Source organism: Osmerus eperlanus, chromosome 2 (genome assembly GCF_963692335.1).
Source record: "Osmerus eperlanus chromosome 2, fOsmEpe2.1, whole genome shotgun sequence".
In the NCBI taxonomy this organism is placed as follows: Eukaryota; Metazoa; Chordata; class Actinopteri; order Osmeriformes; family Osmeridae; genus Osmerus; species Osmerus eperlanus.
Genome location: NC_085019.1, coordinates 9,731,491 through 9,752,496, shown reverse-complemented (window position 1 = coordinate 9,752,496; position 21,006 = coordinate 9,731,491). Strand labels below are relative to the sequence as shown.

At 44.9% G+C, this 21,006-nt stretch overlaps 1 protein-coding gene across 2 annotated transcripts in view; it reads right to left on the bottom strand.

Moving 5' to 3' along the window:
* fam20ca (FAM20C golgi associated secretory pathway kinase a) overlaps positions 1–15,141 on the bottom strand; it is a 32,299-nt gene extending 17,158 nt beyond the window's left edge. Inside the window, exons 1-5 of one of the 2 annotated variants that reach the window (XM_062452142.1) lie at positions 14,283–15,129; positions 14,012–14,126; positions 13,652–13,908; positions 11,898–12,079; positions 8,824–8,902 (exon numbers count right to left, since the gene is read on the bottom strand). In XM_062452142.1, the coding sequence (XP_062308126.1) occupies positions 8,824–8,902; positions 11,898–12,079; positions 13,652–13,869 (479 nt within the window). In that variant the 5' untranslated portion in view covers positions 13,870–13,908; positions 14,012–14,126; positions 14,283–15,129. Of the gene's footprint in view, positions 1–8,823; positions 8,903–11,897; positions 12,080–13,651 lie in introns of both variants that reach the window. The other variant, XM_062452135.1, reaches the window with a different exon arrangement.
* Between the last annotated feature and the right edge of the window lie 5,865 nt (positions 15,142–21,006).

The window sequence follows — 21,006 nt, the reverse complement described above, 5'->3', positions numbered from 1 at the left end:
TCCCACCTCTCAGGCCCCCTGATACCAGACCTTCTCAGCAGAACCCCTCCTACATCCTGCCTCCTACAAAGCCCGGGGAGAGAGACCCAGGGTCCGGTTTAATTGGCTGACAATGCCGCCATTCTTGTCCCTCTGCTGTTCTCTGTTTGGGGGACATGAGAGTCACACATCGTCTAATCGCCATCTTGTCTATCAGGCAGCTTGGAGAAGTGAAGGCTGGTCACAAAGAAACCTATTAACCTTTGTTTTGTCACAATAATGACCCATGTTACACAACCACGATGCTCTCTGTGTCACAGAAAGCAAATATTTGTTTCATTCATCTTTTTAAGTCTCCAGTGTTGGTTTGGGGATATAAATCTACCTGCCTGTATGTAGAGAAAAGCAATTTGGGGAAGAGTGCTCCCTATTGATCCTAAACACTGTACCACCTGCTAGAGGGATTTAGACAGAAGGAACTACAACTCTGCATTGTTCTCTTTCGAAAAAAATTCTCGCCCCAGTTGAAATGAAAATGTGCAGCCAAAACAATTAGAGAGATTACACAGTAACAGACAGACAGGAATTTAGAAAATGCCAGTCCCATTAGTGAGATTGAACTTGCACGCACTAACTTCCTTTCCACCTAGGCATGACAAATTGCTAAAATGGCTAGTCTTAATCATAGATATTAGATTCACCAAACCAATTAAGATGGCAATTATGCTTTGAAATCCTCCTCAGATAAACACAGAGTAGCTAGGCTCAGAAGGTTTTATCCTTCTCAGATAAACACAGAGTAGCTAGGCCCAGAAGGTTTTATCCTTCGCCACCTGTGCTAGTTTGTCTACTGTATTCAGACACCATGGCTTACCCAAATTTTAGGCTTGGATCCAGTCCTTCTTTTAGAAACAAGGAGAAAACTTGGAGGAATGTCTGGTTTAAACCCTCCACTTTGGAGAGAAGAACACAGGCTTCTCCACAGTTCCAGACTCACTGGGCCTGTCACACATCTCAAGACGAGGTGGAAGAATTTCCCATTTCGGTCTTGTGGTAGGCATACCATACCATTCAGGCATAATGGCAAAAACGGATTATGGTGGAAATACTATGTTGCTCAATGGCAGTGAATACAGAAAGCTACTGTAACTGGAATGTTCCATCCATCATGGGATGGAACATGGGTCATCCTTAAATGAAGGGTAGTTTACCCTCCAGAAAAAAGAAAAAGATCTAATGCTCTAATTGATCCCCTAGGTACTGCTGTTTAAAGCCGGTGCCTCAGCCTCTGAACATGTTTGCTGGTGTGTGTGAAAGGAAACAGGAGAAAGAATACCACGGCATGCTGTACGCTGCATGTTGTTACACTAAATGCACAATTCATAATCTTGCCCCCAAACAGGAACCCTTTTAATTCCATGCCTTGTCTGTTAGAGGATTACAATCACTAACATGCTGGACAGATGAAAATCGCCAGCTCTACCTGTGGGGAAGGACGCAAACCGATGACCATCCAAAATCCTGGACGGATCACAGCATTACATAACTGTCCCTCTAGCCCCCAACCTCTCCTCCCTCCTCCCTCCTCCCAATCCCCAGCCCTCGCATGAGTCCAGACCACCAGGTTGTAATCACAGTGAGACTCTTAAGGAAAGCGCATAAGGAGTGCATCGGTGGCGCAGTTAAACACTTGTCAAAGGACCAAAAAAAGAGGGTTCTAAAAATATTGAACGTGGAGGCATTTGTGTAACAGGCGAGAGGCCAGCTTAGGATCAGCGGCACCGCGGCGAATCGAATAAACAAGACCAACAAGAGGCATTCTGGGAAATGCAGACCCAAAGAAGACGCTCACCGCCAGAGCTGACCTAGTAAAACATTCATAAGGGCTGTCTGAGAGGCATCATAAATGTGTGTGTGTCAGTGTTTGTGCCTTAAAATGTGTGTAAGAGACAACGTGTGTGTCTGTGTGTGTGGCACCAGGCTCTCTTGTCTTTGCCTGGCCTGACTATAAAAACACACTGTGTGTCTGTGTCTGTGCATGTCAACGAAAAAAAGGACTGTTGGAGTAGGAGAAGACACGGGCACATGTTGAGTGCCAGGTATAGGAGCTTCTGTGTGCCCACCTCCCGAGTCGAGGATAAACTGTCACACAGAAGACAGCGCTGGCAGACAGGAGAGAGAGAGGGAGCAACAGAGAACAAAAATCAAAGAAGAACGTGGGAGAGAGGTGGGATTGGAAGAGTGATCCAGAGAGAGTAAGAGGGAGAGAGGTGGGATTGACATAGACATCCAGAGAGAGACAGAGAGAGAGAGGTGGGATTGACAGAGCGATCCGGAGAGAGGGAGAGATAGGTGTGAGAGAGAACACAGATGACAGGACACCTATTCTTATCTACATCCTCTTGAGCCTTGACAAATGAAACTGAAATGTGTCAGAAACACAGATGGAAAGGATTGAACGCAGAACCGTTGTCCCCTTCCCACACACACACATACACAACTCCCCCGAAGTAAGCACACTGAAGTGTGAAGCACCACGAAACAGTATAAAAATAAACATGCATTTGCTGGAACATTTCCACCTGCAATTCAAATAGTATCAAACGGTTTTGAGACTATCTTCAAGACCCCATGATAAGGTAACTATGAAACAACAAATAACCTATTCAACCAAATTAAGGACTGTGCAACATTAGGGCGTTTTGCTGACTTTGAGGCAGAGCTAGCTAGGGAACTTTGCTCTAATGACTCAGTGTTGAACGTCCTTGTGCTGTCTGCTTTAATGCACCAGTAATCACCTCCACTGGGATCTCCCCCGGGCCTAGAGCTCAGTCTTTACTCATCACTATACTGAAACACACTTCCTCCCTCTCCATCCCTTGCTCTCCTCTATCTCTCTCCCTCCCTTCTCTCTCGTTGGAGTTTCCCATTTTTTGACTGTCTCTCGAAAACACACAAGAAATGTATCTCTGTGTAAGAGGGACAGACAGAGAGAGAGAGAGAGAGAGAGAGAGAGAGAGAGAGAGAGAGACAGTGAGAGAGTAAGAGAGAGACATTAAGACACAGAGAGAGGGGGGGGGTATAAGCCTTTGTCCTCCAGCCAGAGTGCCTGGGGGAGCATGTAGCTGTTGTTATCCTCCTGTGTTTTGACTGCACTCTTCTACACAGTCAAACTGAGGATAAAAAACGGAAGGAGGAGGAAGAATGGGAGGGATGAAAAGAGAAAAGAGGGTGGGCGGGGGCGGGGGGGGGGGGTCATTTAGGAAGAGCAACCCACGTTTACATCATCAAATCAGCTTAAGGGTGATATTAAAAAAGTATTTCCTGAGAGACGGCAGAGTCCTGGAGCAGGGCCGCTCTGGCTACAGGCTGAGCTGGGGAACAGATGTCTTCAAAGCATTACATGGGACCAGTGCCATGGAGATGGTGTGTGTGTACAGTATGTCTGTGTGTGTGTGTGTATGTGTCTGTGTAGGGCTTTAAACTGCATCCTCTGCATTTTGCCACGTCAAGCTCACACATCTCATGGAAGAGCGATCTTAATACACAATCCAGGAAACTAGAAACAGCATAACAAGATCCAGGCCAAACCAAAACAGACCATTTACCATTCATTCTTCCCACTGGCTTTATTGAACAGTTAAACTCTCTCTCTCTCTCTCTCTCTCTCTCTCTCTCTCTCTCTCTCTCTCTCTCTCTCTCTGTCTTCCATTACTTCACCCCCCTGCCGTTCCTTCATCATCTCACCCTTCTCACCCTTGTTTTCCTTCCCTTTCTCTCTCTCTCTCTCTCTCTCTCTCTCTCTCTCTCTCTCTCTCTCTCTCTCTCTCTCTCTCTCTCTATTTCACTCTCCTGCCACCTACCCCCTTCTCTGTCCAACTCCCTTTCTCTCATTGAGTGTGAGTCAAGGTGACACCTGCCGTTCCCTGACATATGGGCCACAGTTTATTATGGCCCATCACAGACCCCATAATAGATTATCCACTTAGTGTCACCACCAGTATCTGTGGTCCTTCTCTCGGCCCACACTTGCCACCATCTCTGACTGTGTCCCTTATACCAAATTTGATTAGATTGTGTGCCGCCTGCTTCCAATAGGAAGTTCCGGACTCACAGTCATCAGGTTCTGAGATTAGTACTGGGCTGCCTGCTGCTCCCTGAGAACTGCATTCAGCAAGTGTGGGTGATGGAGGGTGCACAAACTCTGTAACCCCTGCAGCGTGTGTGTGTGAGGGTGTGTGTGAGTCTGTGTGAGTCTGTGTACGAGTGTGTGTCTGTGTGTGAGTGTGTGCGTTAGCGGCAGCTGTGCCGACAGCTGTCCCTGGTAACAGGCTCCATCCGCTCTGACAGGTCGGTCTCATCGCATAAGACACGTGTGTACGCACACGCACACTCACACACACGCACACACACACACTGGTATAATCGGACAGAAGAAACGTCACTCAGCAGGGCCTTCAACTCATGAAAGCTAATGGCCTTCTTACACTCCTCCAAGGCTCCTTGAAAAAAAAACATTAATCTCTTGTGACTGCCACAAAGAAGGAAAAGCAAACCTTGTTGAGTTTCAACACCCGTTATTTAATGCTGATGCTTCCTGACCACAAAAGGAGAAGAGAGATGGCGTGGAAAAAGGTTTTTGTTCAGCTGTGGTACAAACACTGAGGAATGAATTGTAGTGTGTGTGCATGTGTGTGTAAGTGCCTGTGCCTCTCTGCGTGTGTGTGTATGGGTTTGTGTGTACGCCATGGCTTTGATCCATGAAAAGAGAACTCATCTCTACGTTTTACCTGAGTAGCTTGAGAGCAGCTTGGGAGAGAATATGATCAGCTTTAAATCTCGATCTAAAAAGGCCAAAGGTGGTGAAGCAGTGATCCGCTCCCTCTCCTGGGGCTTGTGGAGATCACCCCTGACAGCATCAGTGTGTGAGTGTGTGAGAGTCAATAAAGCTCTCCGGGAAACCAACCGAACTAGTAGGCTGAGTGAAGAACTACAATGTTCTTCAGCTGTGATTCCAGGGTTCTCCCCAAGGTTGGACTCAGATGTACAAGAGGAGCAGTCTGACCTACATGCTAAGTCTACGGCGGTCCAGTCCAAAGTCATGTGTGTTAGAGCTAGGCTACAACAGCATTGCTGTTTTAGCATCTCCTGCAGCTTATGGCACTGACACCCGGCACACAGTTACATAACCAGAGCATGCAGTTACAATCAAACTTTTGGGGAAGTTGCGATACATTTGGTTAGTAGACATCAGTCCACGTTCTGCCTTCTGGTCACACCTCTGGGATGATGAAAACAAAGATGTTTGCTGTGCTGTACAGCAGCTAGGATGCCACACAGCTATCTGCTTTAGTCTGCCTCAGAGTACAAGCCCCAGCATCCTGTCACAACCGATGGAGCTCATGTGGGTCAGATAAACACAAACAAAAACACACACAGTACGCACACACACACGTTCTGTACATACCGTGGACGCACGCCCTAGATATGTGGCATTGACCCCGCATGCATACGTGTAACTGTACATGGAGTGTAGCCTGTGTGTTCACGGCCCCAGGGACAGAACAAGGGACGTTTCTAGGCCTTTGGAATCAAAGAGCCTCACGATTTCAATGCAGATGTCAAACATTTTGAACCAGAGCCAAACTGCCATCGTCAAACTTGAAGGGAGTAAAAGCGACGAGCAACGAGGGGAACTAAGGGAAAACTGTGGTTTGTCATCTAGTTTGAAGAGAAACTAAATTTGTCATCGCATTTCTCTGGGTGAGCATTGCTTGTCTCGCGATTGACAAATCCAATTAGCATGACATGGACATTACAGCGCTCCACGCCATGCCCAGATCCTGGGCTCCGGCCCTGGCATGGAAAGGGGGGCCCAGGATGGGTGCCAGGCTTGGGGCAGGGAGGCAGCATGGCAGACAAGCACCCAGGGTGGATGTCCCTGGCATGGTGTGTCTCTGCTCTGCAGCGATAGAGCCCAGTACCCAGCTGGCGGTGCCAACTCCCAGACAGGCAGCACTGCCAACTGCTTCCTTGCCTCCTTGCCTCCTGCCCCCTCACCCACTCCTCTCTGACCGCTCCTCCCATCTCTCCCTCTCTTTCTATCCTCCACATGGTATGGCTTCTCTGCATCATCTTCTCTGTGTTCTCCCCATGCTCTCTACCAGAGCTGGGCAGTACAGACTCTCTGTAGGATGATGACGCTCTCGATTGAGAAGCCCTCCAGGCCTGCTTAGGCTCTCTACCCATGGTGACAGAGCCCTTCTCTACCCCCCCCCCCCCCTCCCGAGCACACACACAAACACACACTCCCCCTCTCCTCATCTCTTAGTCAGGGCTCTATGGCAAGATGAAATAGGAGAAGAATGTCAGAGAGCATCTACGCTGAAGGCTCAGCTAGCTTCCTTAACTAATCAGGACTGCTGTGGAGGACATCTCCATAAACTACATTATATACATAACATCTTTGTTTCCTTCACACAGTCATGGAGTCTGGTTCTGGTATCTTGCTTGTATCCTGTGGAAACATTTGCATTGGGCTCAAAGGAACCACAACATCAAAGCCTCCTTTGATGCAGATTGCTAATGCACAATGGGACAGGTGAGGACAAACATCAGCAAGAAACACTGTGAACTACACTACCCAGAGTGCACCACAACATCAAAAGCAAATACATGATATAATTGGTTTCTACGGAAGATGGATGACCCAGAGAGTGACTTGACGTAATGATCTACGACTTTCTACGCTCCTATTCAGAGAGAGCTCTACTGCAATGCAGTTTCAGTTTCTTGCGTGGAGTTTAATTAAATGTGTCATTAGATGACACATTTAAACCTCAAAACAGCACTGCATGAAAGAGTCTCCTAGAATGTCAGACGTATTATTAGAAGGCAACCTATTATCATCTGCGCAACAACGATCATCGTTGAAATCTACTATGACTATCTGTTGCAGCGTTGTTTGCTGGGTTTTTTATTTTTACTTGTACAGCTCTCAGTATACAGAAGTCGCCTTCGTGTTTGGGGGCCTGATAATAGCCTGCCAGTCCCAAAGAGCGGCGGTAGCCCAAGGAGGTTCAGCCTGGGGAATCTCCCTTCATCCTCCACGCTTCGCTGGAGCATCTGACTGATGCCAGCAGACTGACTGGGCCTGTTCCTCTGCATGTTAGCACCCTGCGCTGCCGTAGCCTGTTCCTCTGCATGTTAGCACCCTGCGCTGCCGTAGCCTGTTCCTCTGCATGTTAGCACCCTGCGCTGCCGTAGCCTGTTCCTCTGCATGTTAGCACCCTGTGCTGCCGTAGCATGTTCCTCTGCATGTTAGCACCCTGTGCTGCCGTAGCATGTTCCTCTGCATGTTAGCACCCTGCGCTGCCGTAGCCTGTTCCTCTGCATGTTAGCACCCTGCGCTGCCGTAGCCTGTTCCTCTGCATGTTAGCACCCTGCGCTGCCGTAGCCTGTTCCTCTGCATGTTAGCACCCTGCGCTGCCGTAGCCTGTTCCTCTGCATGTTAGCACCCTGTGCTGCCGTAGCATGTTCCTCTGCATGTTAGCACCCTGTGCTGCCGTAGCATGTTCCTCTGCATGTTAGCACCCTGCGCTGCCGTAGCCTGTTCCTCTGCATGTTAGCACCTTGTGCTGCCGTAGCCTGTTCTTCTGCATGTTAGCACCTTGACTTACAGCACCTTCCTCAGGCAGCCCTTTGCTGCATGTGAACTCAACTGGGAGAGTCACACACTGAAACACCAGGTTAGTGATGTGAGTTCGTGAGTCGGTGGTTTTGTAAGTCTGAAACACCAACTGAATACAATGTTGCAAATTATTTTTGTTGTTATCTTTTACCGTAAGGCTGTCTCCAGACGGACCAAGGTTATGATTGAAAATAAGGTTATGATCGCTCTGGATAAGAGCGTCTGCTAAATGACTAAATATAAAACCTTACAACATTGTCACATTATACTTGACAAGTCACGCTCCTTATCCCACTACTTATTTGTGGGTCTGTAATAAAACTTTACAATGGATCTCATGTTGAGATTTTGGTTTAAACCATTCTTTAATTGAATATACCAAACATTGAATGACTCTGCGATCACATGCTGCACTTGCAGCACACTCAAAACAATTGACACTTCCCCACCTCTCTTCATCTCTATCCTCCTTTCCTTTCCCCTCTCTCTCCCAATTCTTCATTTTCAGCACACCCTTGTTGAATTCAATCCACCATGCTGATAAATCCTGGAGTCTCCAATAAAGCAAAGCCAATCAGACAGGCTCTCAAGCAATTACTAGTGATCACAGCCCAGTTAGACCCAGGCGCTGTGTGTCTAAATGGAAAGGGAATTCACAGTAAAATAACTCAGCAGGACAGTTTTTATGTTTTGTGTTGAGCTTTCGCCAGTACGAAAAAAAACAATCCCTGAAGAGCTCTTTTTAATTAACACTTAATCCTGTTGATGTTAATTAAAACCAGGCTGATCATACCCCCAAAAGAGAAGATAACAACTACTCTGAAAACGATGGATCTGAATTGATTGCAAGAAAAGCACTCGAAATAATGTCAGCCATTTATTCCGGTTTGTTTCAAACTCTGTCAAAATATATAACAACTATGTCTCGACTTCCTTTATCTGGGAGTGTTTTACGAGATTGGTGACAAGACATTGAAGTCTTAAAGAGTGAAATGTAACCGGAGTGCAAAATTCTCTTCTACGGAAATAACTAACAAAGTCTCTTCAGATGAGCTACTTTGGGGGAGTTTGAGCTTTGATGGTTGCTGTCAATATTCCTGGAATGTGCAGGTTCCAGAGCCTAATCATGCAGTGCTAGGTAGTACAGTACTTACTTCATTGGCTTAAACAGAGCTTGTCCGTAGTTCTGGAATGTCATGATGAGCTTCAGCTGGGTGCCACCTGACTTCATGGCTGAGAGACAGAGAAAGAGACAGAGAGAGAGAGAGCACAGGGAGGAGAGAGGGTTATTGAACTGCTGTAATATCCCATTTGTGCGCATACACACACACATTGACGGATGCACACACTCACTGCTTAAGTGCCCATCTGCTAATAAATGCACACACAAAAATGCACACACACACACACCTGTTCAATAATTTTTAGACAAATTTGAGTGCAAAAAAAAAAAGGCACTACATCTGCTGGACAATTTTCTGGTCCTTGTGCATGATCACAATGTGATTGCAGCAGTTACATGCAGAGATTAGTGAGTACTGGCACCATATGCACCTGCTCTCTGCAGGTGGCTTTGTGGTTGATTAGGTGGTTAGCGGTCTAAAGGCATTGATCTACCCTGTGTTTGTTTGTGTGTTGTCTTTCTGTGAACGAAGAACCACCAACAAACTGTCCATTTCTCAAACCAAATCCGCCCTGGAATCGCTCCAGAGTCAAAATACTCTAACGGGACGGGATGGGACGGGGGGGGGGGGGGGGGGGGGGGGGCAGGAGTTCAAATCCCTGGTTCTCAATCACCAAATGACCTCGGACTGGGAAGGAGCGACCTCCAGTACGAGAGTGACTGAGAGGGGGACGTTATCTCCCTGGATATCAGCGGTCACTCTGCCAGATAAGGAGCAGAGCTGGCTCAGTGTGACACTCACTCAGGCTTCCTCATGCTTCTCTGTCAGACAAAGGGCCTGCGAGGCCTGTCTGAATGGGTTGTGTTGCTCATAATGGACAGGCTTTCAGGGGGATTTGTCCATCTATTACAGAGCATTAACTTGAGCATATTACACAACACTGTGGCTCTGCCTAACCCCACTAAAAACACTCGCCTGTGGTTAGGCCCACTGGCTGACTGACTACTCCTCGGCTGCCTTCCCTCTTTCTGTCTCTCCCTCCGGCTTTCCTTCACTGTTTCTGTATCTTTCTTCCTATTTTTCCCTATTTCTTTATATCCTCTTTTCTCTCTGTTTTTCTATCCCTTTATTTCTCTCATGCTTTATGTATCTTCCTTTCTTTCTCTGCACAGCATGTCTATATCTATCTGTGTCTGTGTCTATCTCTCTATCTATTTCTATCTCTGTATATCTCTCTCCCTCGTTGTCTCTCACAGAGCAGATGCAAATGGTAAGAAGTGTAAGGTTAGTTATTTTTTATGAAAACAATAATCATTTAATCTGATGTGCAATGTGGCAATCAGACCATGTTGATAGTAATATCTAATAATCACATCTAGCTGTTTTCACATTTACATTTAGTCATTTAGCAGACGCTCTTATCCAGAGCGACTTACAGTAAGTACAGGGACATTCCCCCCGAGGCAAGTAGGGTGAAGTGCCTTGCCCAAGGACACAACGTCATTTGGCAGAGCCGGGAATCGAACCGGTAACCTTCAGATTACTAGCCCGACTCCCTAACCGCTCAGCCACCTGACTCCCTTTTCAGACATTGTTGTGCTGTGACCTAACCAAAGCCCTTGAGAAATTGCTTTCAAATTAAATGTAAACTAAAAAAAGGTTTATCCCTGGGACCTACTGTAGCTGGTGGTCTTAAGCTGTATAAGAACAACCTGGCCTTGATCCAGCATCTACAGCAGGACCAGGTGCACCCAAACAAACACACACACACACAAACACATGCTCACACACACAAACAACACATACATACCTAAACTTCCAGTAGTCCCAGATGAAAAAGACTTCAACGTAGCACACTCCATTATTCAACTAGATCTAATCTAGGCCTAACTCAGACTAGAGTCTGAGTGGCATGAACACATGAATGAGTTTCAATGACGCAAGAAGCAGAGATACAGTCTCTCTATCCAGGCATCCCTCTGAATTAATAAGTGGCCACTCCTCCACTCTCAGGTCTTTCTTACAAAGCTTCCAGGCTCTGTAGATCCTATAGGATCTCAGCTTGGTCTGTAATGTAATGATGAATCCATGTTTCTCTCACCTGGAGTGCTGTGTCCTATGTATGATTTATGAGCTATGCTGAAGACAGAGCAGCAAGCCACTGCCTCTGTCTCTCTCTGACACACACATGCACAAACGCACTTTTACACTTACACACTCACACACAGACACACACACACGCTATCTCTTTCTGGCTCCTTCTATTTACTAGTTTTTTCTTCCATCCACTCTGTCTCTCTCCCCCCCTTTCTATCTCTCTTGTCCCCTCACCCCTAGATCTTAATTTCAGGGAGGGACAGGGAAGTACAGAAAGGCTATGATTGGGTTTGATTTGACTCTGCATCAAACGTTAAAAAAAAATGCTAAACGTCCATTTCTCCAATATCCCTAATCAATAATGGCATGTGTTTTTGCATGCGTGTGCATTTTGTGTGTATGTGTGTCTGTGTGAAGGGGGAAGGAGAGCGGCAGGCAGGGGTTCCGAATTGTTCCGAAAAGATACGCAGCATCTAATGGGCATCAGCAAGCGGGGACACACACATGATTGATGGGCCGATCGGGGGAGAACAGTGGGATACACACACCGACGTCAGGCTGCGCTAGCAAGCATGAGCAATTGCGTTCGGGCTGCGAGTGATTGAGGGACTAATATCAGTGAGACCGTGGAGGGGAGCTTTAATGGCTACAACAAGGTTTATTTTAAGCGTGTTGATGTAAGTATGTGTGTAATATTGGGTATGCACACACACATGCGCGTACACACAAAAACACACAAACACAAAAAAAGATTTGAAGATGTTTTCAAAGATACTACGATGTACTCCATTGCAGTAATTCACGGTGTAGTGGCAAGTTTTTGACCAAATTGACCCATTTGGCTGGCAACAGCAACAAAATGTCACCAACGCACTCATCATAAATGCTCTAAGGCGTGACAGATTATTTTCCACAACCATAGAGACACATTTACTTTACAGAGCACTTTATCTGTTACCTTTGAAGCCTTCACCTTTACTGTGAAGACTCTCCCCTGGGAGACTCACCCACACTGGTGATCTTCTGGGAGACCAGGTCCTTCAGCAAAGCATCCAGCACAGGGTTGTGTCTGGAGTACAGCTCGAAGCGGTTGATCCCGATGTGGAAGCGGAGCCAGTTGGGGTAAGACTCTGCAGTCACCTCTCCCGTCGGAGGGTACTCCTCCTCTTCATCGTTACCCTCGTCGTGCCTGGGGACAAAGAGAGGGAAGGGAAGAGGGGAGGAAGATGACTCTGACCTCTCCAAAAGAGAGAGCCTAAGGGAGCCACATGCTGCCTCTTGTTTGAGCGTGAAACTTGGTTGCAACTCTGGGGTAGTAGGCTTTGATTCCCCATAGGGGAACGTGCTGATTTTTGTGTGCTGAGAAACTCTTCAAACAGACTTATCTACACAACATTATCTCTGCTACCTTACGGGATAATTGTCTGATTGTTTACTTTTCTTATTACCTCAGGCAGAGCAGACATTCAACATGACAGCTGTGAGATGCTCAGTATCAGATCAGTGCAACGCTGTTGCAGTATCATTACACTATCATAAATTTGCACAACACAAACATTTTGAATTTAACTTGAGGTAATTTCGATCCATAACAACCTGAGCATATCCGATAAGAAAGAATTACATAAGACCATTACATTCAAATGAAAGGGACAGAAAGAGAGACAGCGAAACAGTGAGAGAGAAAGAGCGAGGAAGAGAGTGAGAGTGAGTGAGAGAGAAAAAAAGAGAAAGTGAGTGTGTGTGTGTGTGTGTGTGTGTGAGAGAGAGAGATAGATAGAGAGCTTAAAAGAGCATAGTACAATTTGTACATGGATGAATAAATCACCCCGCAATAGAAAAGATTGAAAGACAGAGTAGAGCAGTTGACTAGATGAATGGGTTTGTCTGGCAGTTAATGATGTCCCCTGAGAATGTAAGACAAAAGAAATAAGGGAGGAAATAATGATGGAGCTGAGGAAGAACAGCTCTGAAGCTGTCAGTGGTGCTAGAAGTAATGCACAGCCAGAAGAGTCATCAGCCATATTAAACTGTTATTTATGTATGTAGCATACCCCATTTAGCTAATATTGTTATGGTGACAATAACAAATAATAGTTACAACTTTATTTAATAATGTAGAGTAGGTTGAGTGAGAAACCATTGCATGAGTGTGCAAGATGATGTCAAAGGCCACTTTACAGAATGGAACTAATTTGCTTGTGCAGACCTCTCAACTATCCTGTTGTGTTCCGGTCTAATTAGAATTAGATTTGATTGTTACATGACTTTGTCCACATCTGAACACACAAAATAAATGCTGATGATTTCATGACATTTTGGGTGTTTTATTTAACTACACCTATGGGGTTCCAATTCTAAAATGACAGGTCATTTATGAATCAGGTAGACTATGTATAGTGTATACAATTGAGTTCATGACCATTCATCAGATGGACACCAGACCCTCACGTGCATGTTCATGTTTCATCTTAGCATGCATTATTTTTTTACTCTAAAACTAGTTGTATGAGCTCAGGTCATTGAGGCCTATCATTAATAATAAAAAGAAGTTCAAACCTTGTGATGTTTACAAGAACTTAAGTTGATAAAAAGATCTAACACAACATTAGTTGATAATACATGTGTAAATGATGGATTCATAATCAGCTATAATGGGGCGGTCATTTTGGACTGGGAACACAGTATTAGTTAACGTGAAACGAACACAACAGGAGGGTTAAATGCACCTGTGACTAGGTGGATGGTCTTATTAGCTTACCATTCTTGATTCCCCGCTGCTTTCGGATAGAACCTGATGTCAGTATTGACGTTGAACAAGGTGTCATCGTCTGTGAGAGGCGGCAGGCCAGTCTTGTATAAGGGATGGTCGAACAGAGATGAGAGTCGCGAGACACTGGAAGCGGGGACGGTCCTACCGCCGTTTGTATCTCTTATGAGCGGCTTGCCGTTTTCCGGGATCCCAACATACTGTTTCATCCGCTTGAAAGACTCTGCTCTCTCTCCAGTGGCCGTAATCTTTTCAAGGGAATGGGACGTGAGATTTGAGCTCGGTTCGTTGCTAAAATCTTGCAAGATTCGCAGAGTGTGCTTGTTAGGCCAGCCCGCTTCTGCTACAGACCTGACACGTTGCTTCCCCCAGCTCTGCGGCTCCTCGCTAGGATTGTGAGCGCACAGACAGCCTCCGTTCCCGGTGTCTGGTCCTACAGCCCTCTTCTCCAATTTCGGTAACAAGTCTATCATAATGTGCATGGTGCAAGCCACCAAAAAGACCATTAGTATCAACACTCGAAATTTACGAAACATTATCATCTTGATCATTTTGTACAGGATACAAATACTTTTCTGTAGCTATGTTCAAGCCGCAGAAGCGGTGCACAACAACGGCATACAGACTATGGTGATGTCAAATGGAAATACGCAATAAAAACGATGTGCGGTTCGTTTGACGATTTTCTCTGATCATTCCGCACATAATCCGTGTTATGTCAGGAACTCCGTGCTTACGCACAGAGCGTTGATCTTTTACAAAAACTGGAATTCTTCATATTCTGCCAGGTGAAGAAGCCGACGTTGCAAATGGTTCAATAAGTAGTCTTTCATTACGTTGTATAAGTGCCCAGATGAAATAGACAAGTCGTTTTTAAAATAGGATATCAGAAGCACCGTTCCATCCTCAAAACCTGCGTTCTAAAATGCTGAGCATGAAAGTGTGCGTGCTGTTCAGTTTTCTTTTTTTGTTGACAAAAGTCAGAGAATAGAATACAAGCAATGCCGCTCTTCAAAATTGAGGTTTCAGTGTCCAGTATCAAAGCATAAATGCTCAGAAAGAAACAAATTACTGCGTGTCAAAAATGCCCGGCAGTCCACAAAATAACAGGTGATCACCTATCCCCTGGAAATATGTCTGGATGCGAGCCGACTGAAGGGAAACTGACACTGACTGTCTCGCGTTCAAGTCGAATCAGAGAATAGCCTAGGTCTGTTTGGCAGGTGGAGATTTTAGCTTTTTCTTGTCCCGTACCGTCTATAGGCTGTCTCCTGACATCGTCCGATAGTCGGGCACTCTAGTGCGCTTTCTGGGTGGGTATGTTAAATATTACAATCAAACTCCACCGAGTCCAGCCTCGCCGGCGTCATAGGGACGAGATTGGCTGCGTTCACATACAAGGAGCGATAGTGGCATGAAAAGAGATCTTGAGAAAACGCTTTTAAGCGATATACGTTCAGCTTGCAGCTCTCCGAACAGCTGGAAGAGGGCGTCTTCGTTTACTGAATGTAGTGCCGTACACTGCACTACACAGTATGATGTTCGATGCTCGAGGCCCCACGTTCTGACGACCTGTTCTTTGTTACCCTGATTGTCGGTGGATTAGTCTACAGCTCGACTCATCAATGATTTACAGAACATGTTTTATATGAACTGTACAGGTTAATGAGATGCTTGTGTTTGTGTCTCAGGAAAATATTACAGTGGGGTTAGAGTTTGTATTGTCCTGTTATAAAACTCTCAGCCAATTTGCCAACACATTTTTATTACATTAACGTAAATATTCACCTGAACATAAAGTACTGGCAGTAATAATACCAAACACCTGCTTCATAAGCGGAAACGAGAACCGTGTTATCCTCTATGAGAAAAAAAAGGGACTCGGTTTTTCATTATGACAGTAAAAAGAAGAAGAAAAGAAAATGCTAAGTAATTATTGCAGGCTGCTGATGAAGCTGGAACTGTGGAAGTCCACAGACATCAGAGGTTTAAATGAATAACCGCTTAAGTGCCATGGAGTTTATTCAATCTGCCAATTATAGACCTTTTGACTGGGAGGCTAAATATACAACACATTCCTCATGCAGAAAATCTATTTACCCTACTCACATGTCAGTCAGGTTCAACTGTGTGGGCTGCTGAGCAATAAAAACAAGTACCTAAGGGTGAAATGTCAACAATAGAAAAACAACAACAAAACAGAGAGAAGAAATAAAACGATATTGAAATGTAGTAAATATTTCACGTGAAAAATGCAGCCTGTTCACGGCCGTGTTGCTAACTGGGACAGAGAGAGAGTCTCGTTTGGCTTCTGTCACTTCTCCCAGAGGCATCCACTCAGAGTTCATGCCACTGCCAGATTTGTGTATCTAAATAAAACAGGATCTTAAAGCTAACAAGCAAACAAATTGCTCTCCCAAAGGCAAGCCCGACGTCCCAGTTCATCTTATGTTCCAGACAAAACATTTAGCTGTGCGCCAGCATCACTGATGTTATGGTTCAAGACTGAAGGTAGTCAGTGTCTCAGCATGTACTTTGCTCTAAGACAGGGAAATACATCCACCTTTATCCCCACCTGATAGACAAGGAGCTACTTTTAGTTGGGCCAGTCAGAGCTTGTAGACTGAATCCACAGTTGCTTACAGCCAAACAAGCTTGCAATATAAACAGTACAGTGGTTAACTGTGACTGACATTAACCCATTTAATATCTGCAATAGAAAAATTATGGTCTTTTGTTTTAACAATTTTCTTCTGCGAGTAACACAGGACATTTCTGAATTGTGCTTTGAGTCCACAAATTGACCTCAAATGACTGGCACATCCTGTGCCAGGCATACAGAAACAGGCTCTTAGATGTTCTTGCAGTTAAACTGTACCAAAGGTTTATCTACAACAAATCAAATCACATCGACAACTACACTAAGGGTTCTTTATCAAGTAAATCTGGAATAGAGTTGAGGGGGGTGACAGGCTGGGTGATTCTCTCTGAATGAATGTATGGAAAGTGCAACTGTGAAACACACAGATCCTGTAGGTATACTGACACACACACACACACACACAAACTGTAAACTGTAAACACACACACACGATTGTTCAGCCACTGAACTGTGTAGTTTGAAACTATATTAGGTTATAAAAATACAAATGTACAAGATACAATTTTTGTAATGCAGTGTAAAAAGCTGTAATGCAGTGCAAAAAGCAAAGAATTGTAGTGCTGCGCACCCAGTAATGTTGCTTTTGCAAATTAGCCACATGTGCACCTAGTGTAAAAAGAATCATCAGATCAACACAATTGTTTTTGAGTATGCTGCAAAGGATATGAATGGATTTAATTACACATTAAAACAGCTATTGTTTTGAAAGCCTGTGAGGTATCTGTATTGTGTTGATTTAACACATTCAACAAGGTTCAGCAAGGTTAACTTTAGAACCAGTGAAAAGGAAAATTAGAATGAGCAAGTGTTGTCACCTTGGCAACAAAACTTTATTATATTCATATTGTTGCCATAGGTAGGTGAACTTTGACCCTGACGGGGCTAGTGTGAGCTTAGGTGGGCTGCAGCCGTTCTAAGCATTGATCTGGCTGCTGGACTCAGGACACTAGGCCAGACCCTAGAGCTATTTGAGAAACGATCACTCTTTTTTTGTCCAGAACAACAGAACGAGGACAGGGCAAGTGAGGAGGAGAGGCCCCAAAGTGGACTAAAAACTGTGGCTTTATGAAAATCGAATCATATTCCAGATTCAAGACAGGCTGTGACCAACAGCGGACACAGAGGAATGTGTCTGTGTCTGACTGCCTGACCTCAGGACTCAGTTGGCTGGGAAAGAAAAACACTCACAAAACAAATTCAGCTATACCTCAAGAGAAGGGTGGATTAGGATAACTTTAAAGTTATCCGTCTTCAGGAGTTCAAATTGTCTTTCAATTAAATTCACCAAAACAGCCTTAATCAAGCCAATAATCTTAATGAATCAGCCGAAACGTATAGACACTGTGGCAGACGGCAGGGAGAGGTGAGGGGAGTGGTGGCTGAGGGCAGGTATCTGGCCGCCCGTTGGATCCACCCCCGAGCCATATAGGGACTTCCTGCTTCAACGAGACAGGCTGTGTCTCGTTGGGAGGTTGATTGTTTGTGGGATGGCCTATAAAATGATGTATGTTACGAATTAAAGTGGCTGATACATGGAAAGTGGACTGGGTGTGCTGAAGTCTTATTCAACTTGTTATTGCGGAAACCCCACACCCCTTGACCCGCTACAACACACAAGAAGGAACACTTTTTCTTGCATTAGGCTCCAGTCACAAGATGGGCTAGGCGGCTTAATGACCACAATGATTTGTTTTATGACTATTATTTCAAGATGTGAGCACAAGGATGAGTGACTGTTACATTTATAGAACATGTCGTAATTGGCGGATAATGTGTGGAACTGATTGCAGTTAAAAAATGTGGTTTTGACAAATGGCTTGTCATCTGACTACAAGGGCATGGTTTGGGAGGGTGACTCATAACTTGGAAAAAGAGAGACAGAGACAGAGAGAAATAAAGAGAGTAATGTACTGTATAATGCCAAACAAAGAAAGTAAACTAAGTCTTGATTGCCCTTTAGAGTGTGTTTGAATCAAGAGGCTGAAGTTGATGATGACTGTCAGGGACCCTCCACGTACCTCAGAGGAAAAGAACCTGCCCCAATCTCTGCTCTCTCTGTTGAGATTTGCCTTTTTCTGTGCTCAACATCCAAGCTTCGTTGATACGCAGAAGATACGCTATCTGTATGGTCAAGTCTAGGGGTGTTTCTGTTATAGTAATGTCCAATCTTTAGCAATACTGTACTGTATGGTACTACATACTGTATATGGAACTACAGATACTATTCACTTTGATAGTATCCTATACATTCAGTTGAAGAGAGTTGTATGCAGCTTCTCTCTATTTGACTTGGGAACAAATTAGCATCAGAACAAATGAGCAAAAACGACAAAATTCAAGGCTTATTAGGGACAATTTAGGTCATCCATAGGTGCCATCTCTCTGGAAGACACTCTGTGCTTTTAAACTTATCTTGTGCCAGCTCCAGTGGAGAGGAGAATTAGAATGAGGAACTGAAACTCCCATGCCAACATGGTCCTGCTGTGTTGATCTCTTTATCTGAAAGACAATGCACAATTAGTCTAGCACATGTAAATTACGCTGTATAAGTATAACCTTGAAAACACTGAGAGGGGAACAAAGATAGAAAGAGACACACACCAACACAGATGTGTTTGTATTTTTATCTCTAGTCTGATGCATGACGGGCCTATAGTCTGCAATGTCACCATCCATTTCTGACTCCGTATTGAATTTCTCCTCAGGGTTTAGGTTGGTTTAGGTGCAGTTCTTTGGGCATATATGAAGCCCTCTGTGACATTGCTTGTATGACTATAATTTTGGGGGGGGATTTGATACTTGATTTGATACTGGAATGTATATGTACAGTATCAGGTCTCGGGTTGTCTTTTCAGCTTGTTGTCAATCAAAGGTCCTTCATATTACTGTACATTGTATCTGAAATTGTCTTTGAGGGTGCAGTTCAGGCCAGGACAAACACATCGCACACAGCGGCTCCTTCCCTTAAGCTTCCTGATTTGAGCCACAGAGACCCAACGGGAAAGAAGAGGACTCTTGTTTTATTGCCTAGGAGCCGCCCTGACAATCAAATCAAACTGCCCCTGGTGTTATCTCCCCACCCGCACACTGACGTCAGGCACCGATACGGACGCCTGTTTGTGTGCAAGGGCATGATCTTGTCAGAAGACTGAAGCTCTATGATAGCACTGTTGACAGGCTAGGGATTTGTGCTCTTCAAAACCCACCATGGCAACATTGGTGTGTGTGTGTGAGAGTGTGTATGTAGTGTGTGTGTGTGTGAGTGAGTGTGTGTGCGTGATGAGGGTGTGTGTGGGAAGGGGGGGGTAGTGCAGGGGTGGTGCAATAGATAAGCCGCGTGTGGATCTGCATTATACGACTTGAGCGACTGGGTGTCTTCTCCAGGGATTATGGGTAGGGCGGAGCTAGGGGTCACAGCGCTATCTTGTCGGGTCCTTTAGAGTACATTTACATGTCAAGACAAGAGGGGGAGGTGGTTGGAATCACTCTAAGTGGGAGCAAGAGAGAAAGAGAGAGAGAAAGGGATTTTAGGGGGTTAACAGTGGAATTTGCCCTCAATTAACCAGCATGACTCCTGTCCCTCCTGATAGGGATGTGTACATTTTTTTGTCATTGGCCATGCCCTTAACATAACTACTTCCTGATCATCAGTAATGATTGATGCATGCAGTAAGAGACAGGTCCCATCTAACAATATTGAATATCAAATGTTCAAATGCAACAAATACACATAAACTGCAGCCAAAGGGCCAACATCTGGTGCTTCAATACCAATAGAGCCAAAATCATGACAATAAGGTAGGATTGAGCCTTCTACTGTTTAGCACTGCCCTGGCAGTGACAGACGCTACATTGTGGCTTTATGAGCCCTGTTGTCGTGGTAATACCATGTCATATTAGCCGTCTCTGGACGTCATCCCACGGCATCTGCTGCCTTCCAGGGAGGCTCCGAGCTGCTTGGCTCCCATCGCCAGCTACATTGGATCAATGCTCACCCAGACAAGAGTAATGTGTACTAAGTGTGTGTGCAGTGAGTGTGTAAGAGCGTGTGGGTGTGTGTATCTTCCATTTCAATCAGTTTCAATTTGGTACAATATGTACTCTAATATATTTTGGATATCGCTTTGGATAAGACTGTATGATAGAATGTTTTCTACATTTGTTTAATATTTTATACAGTTGCTTTCAATGACATAGGACATAAATTACATAAATTAGTATTTTGAAGCAACTCTCTAGCCAATGAGTGAATCAATAGCCAATTTATGATGTTTAGAGGGGAATGGAAAGCGAATGTGGTCACAGAGTCCAAAGACCAAGTCCCTCAGGTACTCTTGTTAGTCTAGTAAAAGGTCATGGGAACAAGGTCACATGTCTGTTCGATTTCAAGACTCTGGGACCTCAGGGATTGAATAAAAATATACATAATGTCATCAAATACAGTCATGAAGAATGCTGTCCTGAAACTTGCATTTAACATATGGCGAACATTTCAAAAATAGCCACAGTGCTACACCCTCACCTGGAAAAGAGCCTGGATAAATCTGGCCACCCTCGGACTCCATTTTATCCTCTCAGTCGGAAGAGATGAGACAGGATCAGTTGAAATCCCAAGAGCCTTTGCCTCACTGGGCTGGAATGTCACATTCAGGGTCATGTAGGAGATGTATGGAGAGGTTGGTTG